The 20,480-nt window shown below is 43.4% G+C and overlaps 1 protein-coding gene across 3 annotated transcripts in view; it reads right to left on the bottom strand.

Annotated features, from left to right (window-relative positions):
* fhip2a (FHF complex subunit HOOK interacting protein 2) overlaps window positions 1-20,480 on the bottom strand; it is a 103,070-nt gene that overhangs the window by 47,058 nt on the left and 35,532 nt on the right. For all 3 annotated transcript variants that reach the window (XM_072479456.1, XM_072479454.1, XM_072479455.1), the window contains exons 3-5: window positions 16,763-16,932; window positions 7,565-7,669; window positions 6,489-6,611 (exon numbers count right to left, since the gene is read on the bottom strand). In XM_072479456.1, coding sequence (XP_072335557.1) covers window positions 6,489-6,611; window positions 7,565-7,669; window positions 16,763-16,882 — 348 coding nt within the window. In that variant the 5' untranslated portion in view covers window positions 16,883-16,932. The remainder of the gene's footprint in view (window positions 1-6,488; window positions 6,612-7,564; window positions 7,670-16,762; window positions 16,933-20,480) is intronic.

The raw sequence follows: 20,480 nt of genomic DNA, 5'->3' as shown, positions 1-20,480 counted from the left end.
TGTGGCAAGCGCCATTCATCCCTGGGTCACATTCAGATCAGACTGGTGCAACAAAGTCCCTCATGCTTCCTCGCCTAAAGGGTTGTACGTGAAATAATGCCAAACTGCAAAATATTTTATTCAAGTTTAGAAAACGTAAACTAGATCACTTCTAATTCTTCACTGATTTTAACAGATGATTGACAGAAACATAAACCGATTTTGTTAAGTAAACTGAAGTATTAGTAAATATTGTAATTGCATTTTTTAAACCTTCAGTTTGGTTATAAGTACTGCAGGATCAATGCAAGTTCATCTATCATAGATGGGATCAAACCATGAGCTAAAGCAAAGTCATTTTTAAAAAAAATAAGAGTACCCAATTCTTTTTTTCCAATTAAAGTGAAATTTAGCGTGGCCGATTCACCTACCCTGCAAATCTTTGGGGTTGTGGGGAGAATGTGCAAACTCCACACGGACAGTGACCTGGAGCTTGGATCGAACATGGGTACAAGGCGCCGTGATGCAGCAGTGCTAACCACTGTGACACCCGACCTAAAGCAAAGTCATTACACTTCGCAACGGTGACTTCAGTTTCACTATGGGTGAAATTCTCCCATCTGAGGACTAAGTCCTAAGAGGACTAAGTCTCATGGCAGTGACAGGGAGATGGGGGGGGGGGGGGGGGCGGGATTCTCTGATCCCGTAAACACCGTTGCATTTTATGACGGCGTCAACAGGCCCCCAGGAGCAGCGATTCTGTGGCCTACAGGAGGCCAGCACGGCACTGGAGCGATCCACGCCGCTCCAGCTGCCGATACCGACCTCAAATGGGCGCCACGGGTCTGCGTATGTACGCTGCGACCAGCGCGAATGTGCACTGCGACCGGCGGGATTGTGCGCATGCGCGGTGGCTTCCTTGTCCGCGCTGGCCTTGACGCAACATGGCGTACGGCTACAGGGGCCGGCGCGGAGCAAAAGAGGCCCGCCCGCCAATCGGGGGGGGGGGGGGGCATGTAGAGCAGCCCGCCGACCGGCGCCGTGCCGACTCTCTGCTCACCAGAGAATCAGCGTTGGAGCGGCATTGCGCCCAGCCCAGCGATTCTCTGACCCGGCGTGGGCTGAGTGAATCCCGCCCCCGGTGTTTCCCGCTGCAGAGGCCGGCAAGAAAACATGGGCAGGATTCTCCATTAGCCGACGGCAACATCGGGAAAGGCGATTGGGTGGAGAATCGGTTCCGACGCCGAAATAGTGGCAGGCGCCGATTTGACGCCAAATCGCAATGCTGCAGCACCTTCAGAACGGCTTCAACGCATTCCGGAACGCACGTATAGTGGACACCGTTTGCATATTAGCAGGCCCGACCCATTAGTCTCCGGGGCCTCTGCGATTCTCCACCTCCAATGGGCTGACTTTCCAACGGCGTTGTTCACTTATTCTTTTAAAAATCGTGAATCCGGCGTGGCGACTGCTGAGGGAGATACGGGGTATGGTAGATGTTAAAACTTCGCCATAGTTTGCTGACAGTTGTGTCGCTGGCAGGGGGGCTTCTGCCAGGGCCGGGGTGGTCGGGCCTGGAACACCATTGCTGCAGCTGGCAAGGCAGCCATGCAGCTGCACACACCGCTAACAGCCCATTTTGAATTGTAATGTGTATATGCGGCTGCAGCTTGTCAGCCTTCTGAGATTCAATCACGGACCCGGCGAATCCTGCACCGTTTTTCATTGGAATTGATTGCGCTCCATGCGGCACCGGTGCTAGCCTCAACAGTAGCTGAATTGGTGCAGGTGCGGCACAGATTTTTCTGTCATAAAAGTCCACGGATTCTGCATTGGTGGCAACACTTAGTCTCAGAAACGGAGAATCGTAGCCCATATCTTTTGGCTCTGACCTCATCTATTATGCAACCAGTACTTTGTGCTGTATTCAGTTGCGGGCCAGGCCGAATGGTACGCAAGTCCACTATTGCATCCGGGTGCTATATTGAAAAGGCGCCCAACATCATTAACCCACTATTGAAGAAAGAAGGTGGACCTCCTACAAATGAAGATGGGTCTCCAATAATCTTCTGAGGCTGTAAGATCGACGTCCTTGATGACAGCGAATCTGAAAGATCAGCCTGTAGATGCTCCCTTCATTCACTGCTGTGGTGTTTCGGGATCCAAGGTTGCTGGTGGCTTCCATCCTGAACTGCTGAGGCGTTGTTCAGCTGAGCCCCGGCACCGGGGAGATTCCAGTCAGGCCTTCATCTGCATCCAATTAGCGGAATGAAAAATCAGTTCCATGCCAGTCTTCAGCAAGTTTCCCAACCTACCATGGTGAGCACCAGCTAAGATACCAGGGACAATTTACCAGGCGCACAGGAGAACTCCGCCTTATGTCTTTGTCCTGGAGAGATCAACATTGATCCTGTAGTGTAACATTTCATATGTATAAAATCGAAACCAATGCCAAATGTAATCATGATAAATCCTGTAAATATAAAAAACCCCAGATTTTAGTGTAGAAAAATCCTTCGATCTGTGGAGGCACGGTAGCACAGTGGTTAGCACTGTCATTTCACAGCTCCACGGTCCCAGGTTCGATTTCCGGCTGGGTCACTGTCTGTGTGGGGTCTGCACATTCTCCCCGTGTCTGCGTGGGTTTCCTCCAGGTGCTCCGGTTTCCTCCAACAGTCCAAAGACAGGTTCGGTGGATTGGCCATGCTAAATTGCCCTTAGTGTCCAAAAATGTTGGGTGGAGTTACTGGGATAGGGTGGAGGTGTGGGCTTAAGTGGGGTGCTCTTTCCAAAGGTCAGTGCAGACTCGATGGGCCGAATGGCCTCCTTCTGCACTGTAAATTCTATGAAACCTATGAAGCACGGATTATAAAAATGGTTGGAAGGTTTATTAAGCACAAGCTGTCAACAGAAAGACCACAATGGGTGCAAATTAATGGCCTCATCACGCCTGACGTGGTGACACGCCAAAGCCATTGAATCTCAGGAGAGGCTCTCACAAGATTTGCGATGCTCGAAATGCCTCATGACATTTAATGAGAACTCACGAGACGTCGCGATCTGGATCTTGCCCTCTATGCACGAGATCCAGATTAACCAGATCATCACACTTAAACAAATCATTCAGCTCATTTACATATGTCTGCGCCGTATTTTCCTGGAGCCCGGGAAATAACAGCCTCACCTGGGAGACCTCGCCAGGGTGCCATTTAGCACTGGTTTCCACAAAGGTGGACCAGACTTAACGGCACCTAGGCGTCTCCCAGGCCATTGGGTGTCCAATGGGTGGTCGGGCGCTGGGCAGGGTGGTACCCTGGCACTCCTACTGGTACCCAGGCACCTTGGCCCTGTGGCACTGCCACCCATGCACCCTAGCACAGTCAGGCTGGCAGAGATACTGCCAGGGTGCGTTGCCCGGATGCCGGGTTCAGGCCCGCGGATGCCTTGTCCTTAAGGGATATGGGGAGGGGTGTGTGTGTGGCTGAGAGGAGTCTAGAGAGCGGTTGGTATTTAAAAATGGCGCCCTGATCCGTGAATAATACTCGTCCTGCACTGGCGACCTGAGGAAATGAGGCAAGTGCAGACTTGGCAAGGCGTTCCTTGCCGAGAAACACCCCAATAAACACGCCCAAAATGGATGCTGCTTTGTTCTGCTAAATCGTGTCCAATGTCTCTTATGTCTAAAGCATGCAATTTTCAAACACCAAGTTGGGTATTGCGATAAGGATCCTTTTGATTTCTGGCCAATTTAAAATGAACATTTTACACAGTAAGTATTTGGAAAGCTAGGTTGTTCTATTCTGAAAAAAAAATCTAATCTGCGTGGTTTCCTCCTCAGTGAACAATAATGCAGGTCTGATTTTTAGGCAAGTTGATCAAAGGTAAAAATAAATTAGTACCGACTGGGTAAAAAATCTTTTATGTTCTATCTGGAGGTCTACCTACAACCAGGAAATTTCAGAACAAGAATAAATTTGTACAGTAATACTGTAATTTGGATTGTTGAGAAGTCTATTTTTACAAACATTATGATTGCAGCTAAATATGCATCAGTTTGCCATTGACGTCAATTATTAATTTAAGCAACCAATCTTAACAAGACAAGAATTTATCTGTACTTCACCCACTAATTGCATAATTTATATGCCATCCATGGCTTTGTCTCCTCCACATTGAGAGGAACAAAAAACAGATTAGGTACATGCTTTGTCAAACACCTTCATCCCTCACAACTTCATTTTCTTTTTCCACTTCCACAGTGATTTATTTCATTTTAATTCTTCTATGCTATCCTAATGTAGTGCAATTCAAGCTCAGGGAACAATTCATCTATTAGGCACTAGCCTATGTGACTTCCCCTTAAATTCTTCAACTACTCCCTGTGGTAACGAATTCCACAGCCCCACCACTCCTTGGATAAATACATTTCTCCTGAAATTCCTATTGGATTTATCAATAACAATGTTAAACTTTGTTGGATAATAACTTGGGGCGAATGCAGGAAACCAGGATAGCACAATTTAACCAGGATAACTGCAGAAATAGATGGGAGTTTTGCATGTGTTTTTGATAACACTAAGTTTGCTGTAACTGTGTGAAAGTTGAACATAATAATGTAGGTTTGGAACATCATATTTTGAAATAACTAATCAATGTTTTGGAACACTCTAACTGATGATATTTTATAACAAAGTACCCTGCTGCGTGGATATACTTCTGGAAAACGCTGGGATTTGTGGACATGCAAGTGGTATGGTTCCTAGATCTCAGCTGCTATCATCTAGGGATAGAATATGTTGGGTAAGAAGTAACTGATATTTATGTGCTAGATACAAGGACATCATCCCTTTAGAGAAGTGCTATAAAGTTCATGGAAAAGCAGAGAAATAAAAAGGAGTCACAGAAGAGCCGTCACATATCAGTGGAAAGAAAAGGCATAAAAGGAGAAAGTCTGTCGGTCGATGGGGAGCTACATGAAACTTTTCACAACAGAAAGTACAGCCTCCAGAACAGAGATGTTTACTGTGTTGTCGGTAGTTATGCTCATGCTGCTGCTTGGCCAGTGCTCAAAGTCTGCCATAAATAAAAACTAAATATTAAAAAATACTTTTGTATCTAATATATATTGTTGAATTTGACAGGCATGATCAAAAATTATAGTCAGAGGCCTGGTACAAATTATTTCACCGGCTTGCTTGGCTACTTCAGAAAGCATTAGTAGTGCAGCATATGGTATAGATCATGTAGCTCAAACTAGATAGGGATGACAGATTCTCTTTCTGTTGGAAAGTGAACCAATTGGATTTTAATGAACATAATTTTCAAGCTAACAAATAAAGGGCAGCATGGTGGCACAGTGGTTAGCATTGCTGCCTCACAGCACCAGGGGACCCGGGTTCAATTCTGGCTTTGGTGACTGTATGGAGTTTGCATGTTCTCTGCGTGGGTTTCCACCAGGTGCTCGAGTTTCTTCCCACAGTTCAATGATATGCAGGCTAGCTGAATTGGCCATGCTCAATTGCGACTCACACTTCCCGAATCGGTCAGGATAGACGTCACACCATGCAGTAGGATTTCTACGAAGCGGAGATCAGAATCCAAAACATCATTCGCAACGTTAGCCATCATCCCGGTGCAAACAGCACCTCCGAGGCTTGGTCTGCTCACCAGCAAAACCTCCAATGCAAGTTGGATCCTACCCAAACCATCCAAGACCACCTCAATCAAACAACGATTCTATCTGATTCAACTTGGCTCCCTGTCACCAAACTCCGACCAGGATCATCCAGGGACATAGCGCCAGACATGTACCCCAAAAAATGATAATGGAATGTGCATTAGGATAAAATAAAGGACTGAAAGACAAGTAGAGCCAGAGCTTGCAAAAATACAACTGCTCGTGCACTCACATCACATGATCCCCCTTAACTGCATACTTAATATGAAAGCTGGAAATGTACTCAATACTGGAGTAAGCACAGTAGCACAGTGGGCAGCACGGTAGCACAAGTGGCTAGCACTGTGGCTTCACAGCGCCAGGGTCCAGGTTCGATTCCCTGCTGGGTCACTGTCTGTGCGGAGTCTGCACGTTCTCCCAGTGTCTGCGTGGGTTTCCTCCGGGTGCTCCGGATTCCTCCCACAGTCCAAAGACGTGCAGGTTAGGTGGATTGGCCATGCTATATTGCCCTTCGTGTCTAAAACGGTTAGGAGGGGTTACTGGGTTACGGGAATAGGGTGGAAGTGAGGGCTTAAGTGGGTCGGTGCAGACTCGATGGGCCGAATGCCCTCCTTCTGCACTGTATGCTCTATATACTCTATATGCATTACAATATGTAACCTATTGGGAAATGGAAGAGGTGTCAGGCATAATTTTTCTATTCAAGCTTTTTTCTGGTCAATAATGCATTACATAAATTATTTAAGAAACCCAAAGATAATAAAAGCAGCAATCAAGAACTATGCAATAGGTTCACAGCTTTATAAAAATGGCTACAGTATGGCATACAAACCTCGAGAAAAAAGTTGACCAAATAGGGATCTTGTTTCAATTTTGCACAGACTATACAGAGAAACTGTATTTCCTCATTTTCTGTTGGGGCAGCGAGAACTTCACCACAAAGTCGAATTAATTTCTATAGAAAAAATATGTAACAGAAAAGTGGGTTTTTCAAATAAAAATATATTGTACATTTGCACTAAATAAACAGGTACAGATTCATATGGATGAGGGAGAACTTAGGTTCAATCTTTTAGTCAATTTCAGTCAATATGGTAGTGAAACATACCAGTTTGCCAAATTGATAAATGCTCACCAGTTTACTCATTTATCACAACATTATTTGATGCCAGGGTAATTGAAAATGGGCTTTAGTTTCTGAATTGTTCTCCTTTTTCCGCAATACCCCAATCTTTAATCCAATAATTCATGCTGATATACAGCTCCTCGAATGCCAGCAGCCTTGCTGAAGAATCTATTCCCCATGCCCAAGTGAGACAGCCAAGTTTGTTCAATAGGCAATGGCACACTGCTGCCCATTTCCTGGTACTCCTCCCAAAGAGATTTTCTTCACATGCACGTTTGGATTGTTGGGGCTGTAACAGTGGACTTTGAACCAGTGTGCAACTGACATTCTCAAAACCATACCTTGCAGTGTGGGTCACTGCATCGCAAACAGAAGCAAATTTTCCTGCCTAGTCTGGCACAATTACTAAATCCATGCAACATCTGCTGTACAGGTAATGGTGATCTAGCTCTTCACAGAATATGTTCAAGCTGGGATCTTCCTTATTTGTATGACTTAGCTCTATGCTGGACAGAGTAATTATCCACCAAGCCTAGGGGTAGCAAGAGCGACCTCTTTGTAAGATAAGGGAATTTGAAGAATTGTGTCTTCATTTCTGGATTAACTGCCAAACGTTACCTTAAGTTTTTTTAATAATATTTTCCACTCAAACTAGACCTGCTGACAGTTCACCTGCTTACATCACAGAAAACATGCATTGATACAATTCCAAAAATATTCAGCACATCACTGTGGCAGAATATCTGCAGCTGTCATGTTCAGATGTTGTAGAAAGATCATACCTGGACGGGTCTGTGGACATTTATGTGTGGCAGCAGAGGTTGTTTGATCCTTCCTAGTAATTTTGTATAGAAAATCAGGACCTGTTGCTTCATTCCTGGCGGGCACTACAAACCACACAGAAAGTAACAATGAAAAATTAAACACACTTTAGGGAAATTAAATCCAACAAATCATTCAAATTTCATGATATTAGCACCTTCCTAGTTAGTGTATAATGCAGACAGTTAACTGGAATGACACTGATTTTGTTTCAATACTTAGGGCAATGGGATAATCTGGCTTAACAATATTGAGCCAACATTTTCTTGAAAGAAATCTGGTCACCAGCCTAATTATTCTGCTCATTTCAGAGAAGTCTTGAGGTTATACTTTTGGAATTCTGCATATATTTTTTTATTCGTTCGTGTATTGTGGGCATCGCTGCAGGGCAGCATTTATTGCTCATCCCGAATTGTTGAACTGAGTTGCTGGCTGGGCCATTTCAGTGTCTGTTGGTCTGGAGTCACATGAAGGCCTGCCCAGGTAAGGGTGGCAGATTTCCTTCCCTAAAGGACATTAGTGAACCAGATGGGCTTTTACAACAATCAACAATGCTTTCATGGTCATCGTTAAGCTTTTAATTCCAGATTTTTAAATTTCACCATCTGCTGGGGTGAGGTTTGACCTGGGTCTCTGGATTACTCATTCAGCCACATGTATATGCATGAATGAAAGAAGTTGGGAAGAAAATATATTATATTTATTAAACAAAACAACTAAGGGTATAATTAAATTCACTCCTCCATAAAAATATTTCAGTGCTGTCTATATTAGTCACATAGTCATAAATTCAAGCATACAAAATAACAATTTGTAATAATGATGAACAGATAGAAGAAATGTAACAGACATTTCCACATAACATTTTTAGCAGTATAATTTGAACAATATTTTTATTTTTGATTCATAGTTGGTACTAACTAATTAAATAACAGGCCGATTTCCAGCCCACATTCAACGTCAGAGAGAACATCAATGTGGGGGGGGGGGGGGGCAGAAAGTCCAGAGTGAATCGGGAAATGTGACTCTCTCCAGAGAGATTTGTTTCCCAATTTTCCCTGTCCCCTCGCTGGTGATGTCATGAGGTTCAGGCTCACAACTTACAGGCAAGGGGGTAGGGAGCACTGAGAGGGGAGGGGGAACGACGGTGATACGTCCGCAGTGGTGATGGTGCGCTCCCGATGATTGTCCAGTTGGTTGGCGAGGGGGAAACTGAGGGTGGAGGGTTCTGATCTCTGTGGAGGCATGTGCTGACTCTACCCAGCTCCCCCCGGCCAGCCTGACAGCATAAACACTGCCCACTTATTTTATTCTTAAAATCTGGGGAGAAAACTGGTTTCTGCAGCTGGAGAGTTACACACCGGTTTTCAGTCTGGGCTTGACACTTTGAAAAAATAAGATTCCACCCAACTAATCTGAAGGTTACATACCAATAATTTTACTGATTCAGTCATTTTATCAATGCATACAATTAAATTAAGTACCGGAAGTCCTCACTTAATGTCATTCCACAAAATGCTGTTTCTGCATGTACATTGCTCTCCAATACCCTGCATTTGTGCTGCATTGTGTTGTACATCTGAACCCGTACATCTGGGCATTCCCGTCTTACTTCCATGTTGAGCTTCCAAGAGCTGAGTCTTGGGTGAAGTGGGAAGCAGGCAATCTCTGGAGGGTGCCCTACCCTCAGACAGACTGGAAGCAGCCAAGATTTTTATTTGTGCTTGACCCCAGCACAATGCTTTGTCATGGTCTCCAGTGGTCCCTTTAAAGAGCACTGGGTAAAGGCTCCATTGTTTTCTGCAGATGGATAGAGTGCGCGCAGGGGCCGTTTGTACATCAACATTGTGATCAGCTGAACTGGGCAACACAGCAGTTGTTTCCCAATGCCATCTTGGTTGTCTTGAATTGTCGTGGTGCTATTCATAAATTTTTCCCATTAAATTCATTCATGGTGAATCAATAAAAGCTAGTGATCATGAAGTGCTGTCTGTTGAGAAAAGGCAGCAAAAAGCCGTCAAAAAGACAGGATGCAAATTAGATTGGATGAGCTAAACACCAAGGATTGGATGAGCTAACAGCAAGGATTTTGCAGAATTACTCGTCTCTCACAGAGGTTTTGATTAAAGAAATGGAACAACGGAGGACTGATGGGGGAGGATGAGCAAAAGCAGCCAACCAAGACATGGAGCTCAAAATCAATGCCTTGAAAAAGCTTGAAGAGGCAATGCCCATCTTGATGATGAAGACCCTGACAGAGAACATAGTTCAAGAGTGAGTCGAAGTATTAACAATGCAGCCCACTGTTACAGGGAGCTCTACAAAGAAAAGTAAATATCAAAGTGCAGTTCTCATTGGGAAAATTTTAAAGGCCCACTGCAAATAATCTTTCAAAGAATGCTGCAAAGCGTCCTACTGATAGTCCTCAAAAATCCCCTACCAACCTCGAGTAAAACCCAACTCCGCCAGCACTCATCCATCCCCCTACGTGAAACAATGTTGGATAACTTGGTAAGTACCCAAACTTTCTTAGCTTTCTCACTGTAGGATAAATTTATTGTTGATGTTGTCTATTTTTCAGGGCTTTCCAAGAGCCGGTGCAGACTAGATGGGCCGAATGGCCTCCTTCTGCTCTGTAAATTCTATGATTATTAACTCAAAACAGACTGTTAAATATATTTGAATACACATACATCTACACCTGTTTTAAACTTAAAATTTGATGAAGGTGTTTGCTTGGGCCATAGAGCGCCGACAGTGCAGAAGGAGGCAATTCGGCCCATCGAGTCGGCACCAACCCTCTGAAAGAGCACCTTACCTAGGCTCACTCACCCGCCCTATACCCTTAACCCCACCTAACCTGCACATCTTTGGACACTAATGGGCAATTTAGCATGGCGAATCCACCTAGCCTGCACATCTTTGGGGTGTGGGTGGGTGGGGTGTGGGAGGGACCCAACCCGGAGCACCTGGAGACAATCCATACAGGCATGGGGAAAACATTCCAATGTCAAACAGTCACCCAAGGCTGGAATTGAACCCAGGCCCCTGGCGCTGTGAGGCATCCGTGCTAACCACTGATCCACCGTGCCACCCTAATTAATGTTAGGAATGCCAGGAATTAATGTCAGTGGTTGGTTGAGATCAGCTAAGAATTATGTGGATTCTACTGAACAATGCAAATCTCTAATGGTGTGCATTCAGAGATCCTTCATTCTACTTGAACAATTTTATTGCATTGAAAGCTTCTGTAGACATGAGAAGATCCTTTTTGAACAAGAAAAACTGGATTTTATACAGTGCCTTTCAGATTCACAGAATGCCTTAAAAGCTTCAAGACCTTGCAGTCATTGTTCTGTAATCAAACTTTGGCATATCTATAAGACCATAAGACATAGGAGCGGAAGAAGGCCATTCGGCCCATCGAGTCCACTCCACCATTCAATCATGGCTGATTTCAACTCCATTTACCCGCTCTCTCTCCATAGCCCTTAATTCCTCGAGAAATCAAGAATTGATCAACATCTGTCTTAAAGACACTCAACGTCCTGGCCTCCACCGCCCTCTGTGGCAATGAATTCCACAGACCCACCACTCTCTGGCTGAAGAAATTTCTCCTCATCTCTGTTCTAAAGTGACTCCCTTTTATTCTAAGGTTGTGCCCCCGGGTCCTCGTCTCCCCTAATGGAAACAACTTCCCTACATCCACCCTATCTAAGCCATTCATTATCTTGTAAGTTTCTATTAGATCTCCCCTCAACCTCCTAAACTCCAATGAATATAATCCCAGGATCCTCAGACGTTCATCGTATGTTAGGCCTACCATTCCTGGGATCATCCGTGTGAATCTCCGCTGGACCCACTCCAGTGCCAGTATGTCCTTCCTGAGGTGTGGGGCCCAAAATTGCTCACAGTATTCTAAATGGGGCCTAACTAATGCTTTATAAAGCTTCAGAAGTACATCCCTGCTTTTATATTCCAAGCCTCTTGAGATGAATGACAACATTGCATTTGCTTTCTTAATTACGGACTCAACCTGCAAGTTTACCTTTAGAGAATCCTGGACTAGGACTCCCAAGTCCCTTTGCACTTCAGCATTATGAATTTTGTCACCGTTTAGAAAATAGTCCATGCCTCTATTCTTTTTTCCAAAGTGCAAGACCTCGCACTTGCCCACGTTGAATTTCATCAGCCATTTCTTGGGCCACTCTCCTAAACGGTCTAAATCTTTCTGCAGCCTCCCCACCTCCTCCATACTACCTGCCCCTCCACCTATCTTTGTATCATCGGCAAACTTAGCCAGAATGCCCCCAGTCTCGTCATCTAGATCGTTAATATATAAAGAGAACAGCTGTGGCCCCAACACTGAACCCTGCGGGACACGACTCGTCACCGGTTGCCATTCCAAAAAAGAACCTTTTATCCCAACTCTCTGCCTTCTGCCCGACAGCCAATCGTCAATCCACGTTAGTACCTTGCCTCGAATACCATGGGCCCTTATTTTACTCAGCAGTCTCCCGTGAGGCACCTTATCAAAGGCCTTTTGGAAGTCAAGATAGATAACATCCATTGGCTCTCCTTGGTCTAACCTATTTGTTATCTCTTCAAAGAACTCTAACAGGTTTGTCAGGCACGACCTCCCCTTACTAAATCCATGCTGACTTGTTCTAATCTGACCCTGCACTTCCAAGAATTTAGAAATCTCATCCTTAACAATGGATTCTAGAATCTTGCCAACAACCGAGGTTAGGCTAATTGGCCTATAATTTTCCATCTTTTTCCTTGTTCCCTTCTTGAACAGGGGGGTTACAACAGCGATTTTCCAATCCTCTGGGACTTTCCCTGACTCCAGTGACTTTTGAAAGATCATAACTAACGCCTCCACTATTTCTTCAGCTATCTCCTTTAGAACTCTAGGATGTAGTCCATCTGGGCCCGGAGATTTATCAATTTTTAGACCTCTTAGTTTCTCTAGCACTTTATCCTTTGTGATGGTTACCATATTCAACTCTGCCCCCTGACTCTCCGGAATTGTTGGGATATTACTCATGTCTTCTACTGTGAAGACTGACGCAAAGTACTTATTTAGTTCCTCAGCTATTTCCTTGTCTCCCATCACAAAATTACCAGCGTCATTTTGGAGCGGCCCAATGTCAACTTTTGCCTCCCGTTTGTTTTTAATGCATTTAAAGAAACTTTTACTATCATTCCTAATGTTACTGGCTAGCCTACCTTCATATTTGATCCTCTCTTTCCTTATTTCTCTCTTTGTTATCCTCTGTTTGTTTTTGTAGCCTTCCCAATCTTCTGACTTCCCACTACTCTTTGTCACATTATAGGCTTTCTCTTTTGCTTTGATGCATTCCCTAACTTCCTTTGTCAGCCATGGCTGCATAATCCCCCCTCTGATAACCTTTCTTTTCTTTGGCATGAACCTCTGTACTGTGTCCTCAATTACTCCCAGAAACTCCTGCCATTGCTGTTCTACTGTCTTTCCCACTAGGCTCTGCTCCCAGTGGATTTTCGTCAGTTCCTCCCTCATGCCCCTATAGTTACCTTTATTTAACTGTAACACCTTTACATCTGATTCTACCTTCTTTCTTTCAAATTGGAGATTGAATTCTGCCATATTATGATCACTGCCTCCTAAGTGCTCCCTTACTTTAAGATCTTTAATCAAGTCTGGCTCATTACATAACGCTAAGTCCAGAATGGCCTGTTCCCTCGTGGGCTCCATCACAAGCTGTTCCAAAAAGCCCTCCTGTAAACATTCAATGAATTCCCTTTCCTTGGGTCCGCTGGCAGCATTATTTACCCAGTCCACCTGCATATTGAAGTCCCCATGATCGCTGTGACCTTGCCTTTCTGACATGCACTTTCTATTTTGCGGTGCATTTTGTGCCCCCGGTCCTGGCCACTGTTAGGAGGCCTGTACATAACTCCCATTATGTTTTTTTGCCTTTGTGGTTCCTCAACTCTACCCACACAGACTCCACATCATCTGACCCTATGTCATTTAGTGCTATTGATTTAATTTCATTCCTAATTAACAAGGCAACCCCGCCCCCTCTGCCCACCTCCCTGTCTTTTCGATAGGTTGTGAATCCCTGGATGTTTAAATGCCAGTCCTGAACCCCCTGCAACCATGTCTCTGTGATGCCTACCACATCATACCTGCCAGTCACAATCTGGGCCACAAGCTCATCTACCTTGTTCCGTACACTGCGCGCATTTAAATATAGCACCTTTAATTCTCTATTGACCGTCCCTTTTTGTTTTCTTAGTGTGGTGGACCTTGGTTTACTGAGCCTTTCCATACACTGTCATATTTTGTGGGATGGGGACTATCGTAACATCTCCTGAGTTTTGTCTTTTCGTGCTTTTTTGTATACCTAAGCAGCTACGCTTCCCACTGATTACTTCACCTCTTGGTTCCCTGACTTTCCCTTCCCCCCCCAATCTTTAGTTTAAAGTCCTATTGACCACCCTATTTATTCTTTTCGCCAGAACACTGGTCCCAGCTCAGTTCAGGTGGAGACCATCCCAACGGTATAGGTCCCCCCTGTCCCAAAACTGATGCCAGTGTCCCATGAAAAGGAACCCCTCTTTCCCACACCACTCTTTCAGCCACGTGTTAACTTCCCTGATTCTTGCCTCCCTATGCCAATTTGCAGGTGGCTCGGGCAGTAATCCTGAGATTATGACCCTTGAGGACCTGTTTTTTAATTTGAATCCTAGCTCTTTATAATCTCTAAACAGGTCCTCTTTCCTAGACTTGCCTATGTTGTTGGTACCGACATGGACCACAACAACTGGATCCTCCCCCTCCCTCTCCAGTATCCTTTCAAGCAGGTCAGAGATGTCCCGCACCCTAGCACCGGGCAGGCAACATACCATGCAGGACTCTTTATCCTGCTCACAAAGGATACTATCTATCCCCCTGATACTAGAATCCCCTACAACTACAACTTGCCTATTTACTCCCTCCCCTTGAATGGCCTGCTGAACCATGGTGCCTTGGTCAGCTGACTCATCCTTCCTGCAGCCCTGTTCGCCATCTACACAGGGAGCAAGTGCCTCATACCTGTTGGACAGAGTCAAGGGCTGAGGCTCCCGAGTTCCTGACTGCTGGTTCCCTTTACCTGCCTGACTTGCAGTCACACCCTGCTGTCCCTGGCCACTGGCAGGATTTAAACTACTTACTCTGACAGGTGTGACTGCCTCCTGAAACACAGTGTCCAGGTAAGTCTCCCCCTCCCAGATGTGCCTCAGTGTTTGAAGCTCAGACTCCAGCTCATCAACTCTGAGCCGGAGCTCTTCGAGCAGCCAACACTTACTGCAGATGTGGTCGCTGCAGCTCGCAATGGGATCTGCCAGCTCCCACATCAAGCAGCTCAAGCACATCACCTGACCAGCCATCACTAATTAATTAATTCGTTTACTTTAAGTTTATGAGTATAGCTGTGTTTTTTTTTTAAATTTGGGGCAGATTTGCTATCAACCACTCAGATCACAGCTTCCCTCTGACGTCACTTTTGGGAAAAAAAAACAACTGGAAAACAGGAAGTTACTGTTAGGTTTTTATACTCACAGAGACTGCTCCTCCTCCTCCGAACGGCTCCCGAAATTAGGCCCGAAGAAAGAGAGAGAACAAAACAGTAGGGAAAAAGCACCTTTTCCCACTCTTCACTGAATTACCTCACTGCACCAAATTACCAAATTCTCACTCGGTCTGTATCTCTCTCACTCAGGCTGTGTCTCCTTGACCTGCGCAATGCTTACTAATGTGTGCTTTCTGTCTGTCTTTTATACAGACTTTAGGATGACTCACACTAAAACTTCAAAGAGAAGAAAACAATGTGTACCTTTGTGCCCCTTAACAGGCCTCAGGTGACTGCCAGATAACTGCCTCTCAGCAATTAGGGTGGGGGCAGCTTCAGCCAATCAGACACTAATCTACACTGCACTTTTAACTGAAAAACAGCAAAATTAGATTAACCACTTACCTTTCCTGGTTACCTCACTGCACCAGATTACCAAATTCTCACTCGGTCTGTATCTCTCTCACTCAGGCTGTGACTCCTTGACCTGCGCAATGCTTACTAATGTGTGCTTTCTGTCTGTCTTTTATACAGACTTTAGGATGACTCACACTAAAACTTCAAAGAGAAGAAAACAATGTGTACCTTTGTGCCCCTTAACAGGCCTCAGGTGAGAATCTAAAGATTCTCATCCCTGGAACCATTCTTCTAAACCTATTGTGCATTCTTTCCAATGCTTTCACATCCGTCCTATCGCATGATGCAGAAAGCTGTACACAATATTCCAGCTCAGGTCTAACCAGTATATGCCCAGCATACTTTCTTGCTCTTCTACTCTCTGCCCCTATTAATGAAGCCCAAAATACTATAGGCTTTATTAACTGCTCTTCCCACCTATCCTGCCACCCTCAATGATCCAAAATACCCAGGTCCCTCTTCTCCTGCACCCCTTTTAGAATTGTATCCCTTATTTTACGTTGCTTCAGCATTATATTCCTGCCAAAATGCATCACCTCACAGTTCGCATTGAACTTCACCTCCCACCTTTCTGCGCCCACTCCACCAATTTGTCTATGTCCTTTGAAGAATAGTATCATGGAATACTCTACATCACAACAGGGAATCAGTTTGATTACCACCTAAATACTTCCTCCCTCTTAATGGGTGCAACCAAGTGGTTTTGATACCAAAATTCACGTATTCAATTCTGGCGGTGAGATTCCACAAGTTTCTGAAAGTGTTCATCCATTTTAATTTCGATATTATCTTGGGACAAATGGACTAGCAAATTAAGTGTTGAATTGTTTAGAAACTAACTTAATGTGTGTAACAAAGTACAATAACTAGCCTGTCTTTACAACATCCTGAGTGAAATTAAGTTACATTTATAAGGGAAGTGCTGACCAGAATTTTACTAAAATAATAAATTAAAATTTATATTGGACGGTCATATCCAAAATGTCTATTCATAATCTACATTTTTACTTTTAGTTGTTATGCAGCTGCTTGACCAATGATTCACCTCATGCAAGGTCTTCCAAAATATTTTCAAACCTGCGATATTATTCAGCATGATTGAGAGAAAGGAACAATTCAGCATCGGTGCTTAAAACATACATCAGCTTTTCCCAATGTGTACAGAGTCTCCAAAATCTTGTGATGCAGTAAGTACTCCATGCATGGCCCGGTCTCCCCAGATTCCCTTTCATTTTCCTCCTGAACCAAGGTATCCAGCATCTGATCCAGATGTGATGGGATGTTTGTATCTGTTACTGGAGCTTTATCATCTGACAAGAAACAGAACAGTTTATGTTTTACAGTTTGTAAGTTCCCATGTTTTCTTAAAAATGAACATCTAATCAAATAGCAATCATATTGAGGTAAGAAAAATTGAGCTTTAGTGAAGCCTGGTGTCCTCCTTTATATCTGTTAAATATTATATCCAACAGGGGATAGGAAGTGAGAATAGGGGAAAGTCACAGAAATAATTGTAACTTGTTAAAATTTTATTCACTGTATACTCAACAGCCCAATGATCACCTCCTACTTGTGTGCCATGACTCCATATGAGATCCAGGTTTTTTAATGATGAAACCGTTGGAAATATTAGCTTTGCAAACAAAAATATATTCAGCAAAAGTTAAACAAATACCTACATGCTCAAAATGAGAGCTATGCACAATGGTGTAGAAGAACAACCTTTGGTAGAAGAGGACTAATTGTATTCAAAGAATGAGGATTATAGAACAACAAGTCCAACTCTCCTTTGTTTATCTGGCAATAATGCCAAGATGGTGCTAAAAATGAGAAAAAAAGGGGACAAGGTATATGTTATTTGATGCTGGAACGAATGATTCACCAAACATCGCATTAACTTTGAATATCAAGCTTAAGCAAGGGTACCTAATCAAAGCATGCAAATTTTGTCACATATAGCCATTCTATAAATTTAGTTTTAAGAATAAAATTATTTTTGAAATTGAAGATGTTGACCTGCTAGTTTCTAGCACAAGTATAGTATCAGCTAGTGATACGTTTAATCATAGATGCCTAAAAGATTTAATTATCAAATTAAAACAAACAAGCGGCAGGGCCTGAAATAATATGCTACAGCTCCAAATGGCATCCACACAATTTAACCTGCATTTAAGGATGCAAAGATTAAATACTTTTGATCAACAGCCCCACTGGCAAAGCCCAAGCACAGGACATGGATAATGATGGCCAATGCAAATACTGGGGCACGTCCAAATAAAAAGTGCTACGCAGTGGACTAATGCATATCATTGCCAGAATGTCAGTGACATCCAAAAAGTGACTGTGTTGGAGCTAAAGTTACGACTCAACCAACTGATTCTTAAAAAGAAAATATTTAAATATTTTCCTCCAAGAGACCATTTTACTGCTGCTGACTTGAAAAGAACCAGGAACTAATCTGCAGCCACAGCATAAGCACAGGCAAGATTCATCATTAATGCTCATTTTACAAAGCTTTTTAATAGCAAAAAAAAAAAGATTTCATACATTCATTATACTAGAAGAAGATACTTTTCCATTGCTTGTCCACCTAACCAGTCATATTTCTGGTTAAATTGTAGCTCTCAAGATCAGAACCTTTCATTTAATTAAAGGTGCTTTGCAATTCAAAATCAGATTTTTATCTGTTTCATCCTCTTTCATGGGATCTGCCTATCCTTAATTGCTCTTACTAGGCTATTTCTGATGGCAATTAAGAGTCAACCACATTGCTGTGGATCTGGAGTCACAAGTAGGCAAGGATGGCAGATTTTATACTCAAAAGGACAATCGTGAATATGATGGTTTTTTTTTTACGACAATGAATGATAGTTGAGATTGGTTATTGACCAAATTCACCCATGAATCCAGAGCATTACCTGGGGCTCTGTATTATTGTCCAAGATGTGACCACTATGTCACCATCTCCCCCAAATACTATGTAATGCATTTTTGACATAAACAACCAATTTTGAATTAGAAAACAAGTCAGGCCTCTGAAGAATTGAATGAAGGCATATTAGAAAACAAAAGGTCAAAAGCAATAAATTTAATAAACTAAAGCAGCACTTAAATCCCATATATCCACAATATCCAAAATGTGACATTTGCATCCCTGTGACAAGTTTGAGAACTGAATAGGGACACTTGGTAAGAACTCTGCAGTCAATCAGGAGAAATGGATAGAAATGGAGCCAAGAAAAAGCAAATACATTGGTTACAGTACCCTAACCCAAACACAATGTTAGTTATGTAAGGGCCCGTCCAGTTGATTCCCTTATTTCCTATTTCTTTTACTTTGGCGTTATTATTTTTGGTCCATGGATCTTTAATGATGGTATACCTTTAAGTCGAGCAGGGCAAGTGAGGAACTCAAAAGTTGCAAAAAAGTATACTGTGCTATGAAGATTTAGATTTTGAACAGAAGAATTTAGGCTTTATGGCACCCGAGAGATTTGGTTCGATTGGTTGGCTTGTGACCAATGGATTGGTTAGTCACAGTGTTCTGCCTGGCAACAGACAGCGATAGGGTCCTGCCAGTTGGGAGTTTTTTCAGGAGAAAATTCCCTGATGCTGAGAGGAGAGACTGTGTAATACTCTGTCTGCTGTTTCTGAGTTTGCAGAAAAGTCTTGAGACCCTGATGAGTCTACAATGAAAACCTGAAAGCAAAGATATTCAATTGAAGGCCTAGACTGAAAGAATCTAACTGGAAGACATCCATCCGAAATGGAAACTTTAATCCTTTACTTTTAGTGTTATTTTTACACCCTCTTTCCTCCGTTTGTCTATAGAGAGAGAGAGAGAGGACGGGACGAGTTGAAGGGGAGGGTTAGAAATTAGATAGGAATTGTTGTATTTGTTGCCTATTTTAATGATAGTTATTGTTATTAATAAAGTTAATTGCGTTTAAATTTACAAACCTGGTGACTGTAGTTATTGGGCAGTCAAAGACAAAAGATTTCAGATATTTTTAAAATTAAGAGTTAATTTCAACTACGTTGCGACTCCGGGTCAAGTGGGGCTTGGATTGATCGTACTCTAGCCCAGGCTGCCATAACAGTTACATCAAGTGATTTGGCGTAACAAAAATTTAATATTGCAAATTTGAAATTACAATAATATGGACAGCTGAAGAAATCTATCACCTCCCCACGAGGTGTTGGTCAGTTCCTGCACTTCAATTTTGATTACCAGTGTTGTGTCTCTCTTCACTGAACAAATGCATCAGGAAATTTCTAACTGGTCATTGCATTAGCTGCCCCTCTAGTAAGCAAGTAATCTGTTCTGCTGACCATTTTTGTATGCTTTTGTGTGATGTGGACGTCGCTGGCAAGGCCTGTATTTGTTGCCCATCCCTAATTGTCCTTGAACTGAATGGTTAGCTGGGCCATTTCAGAGGGCGGCTAAGTGTCAACCCACGTTGCTGTGGGTCTGAGTCACATGTAGGCCAGGCCAGGTAAGGATGGCAGATTTCCTTCCCCCAAAGATATTAGCGATCCAGAGTTTTTTTTTTTACAGCAATCAATAGTTGTCACGGTCACCATTACTGAGACTAACTTTCTATTCCAGATTTATTTATTGAATTTAAATTTCACCAGCTTCTGTGGTGGGATTTGAATGCAGGGCCCCAGAACATGAGCCCGAGCCTCTGGATTCCTAATCCAACAGCAGTGTTCAACCAGCACTGGTTAAAATCAGTCATGCTAAAATCTGTGCCGCTAAGGAAAGTGGACCTGACAGCTGGACAACCTTTGCGGTCAACTGCTCTTAAATATTCTACACACTTGTTCACTATCACCTAAATTCAAATTCTGCTTT

This window comes from Scyliorhinus torazame, chromosome 16 (assembly GCF_047496885.1).
Source record: "Scyliorhinus torazame isolate Kashiwa2021f chromosome 16, sScyTor2.1, whole genome shotgun sequence".
NCBI lineage: Eukaryota > Metazoa > Chordata > Chondrichthyes > Carcharhiniformes > Scyliorhinidae > Scyliorhinus > Scyliorhinus torazame.
Note: the sequence above shows the minus strand (reverse complement) of the source record. Positions and strands in the feature narration are given on the sequence as shown.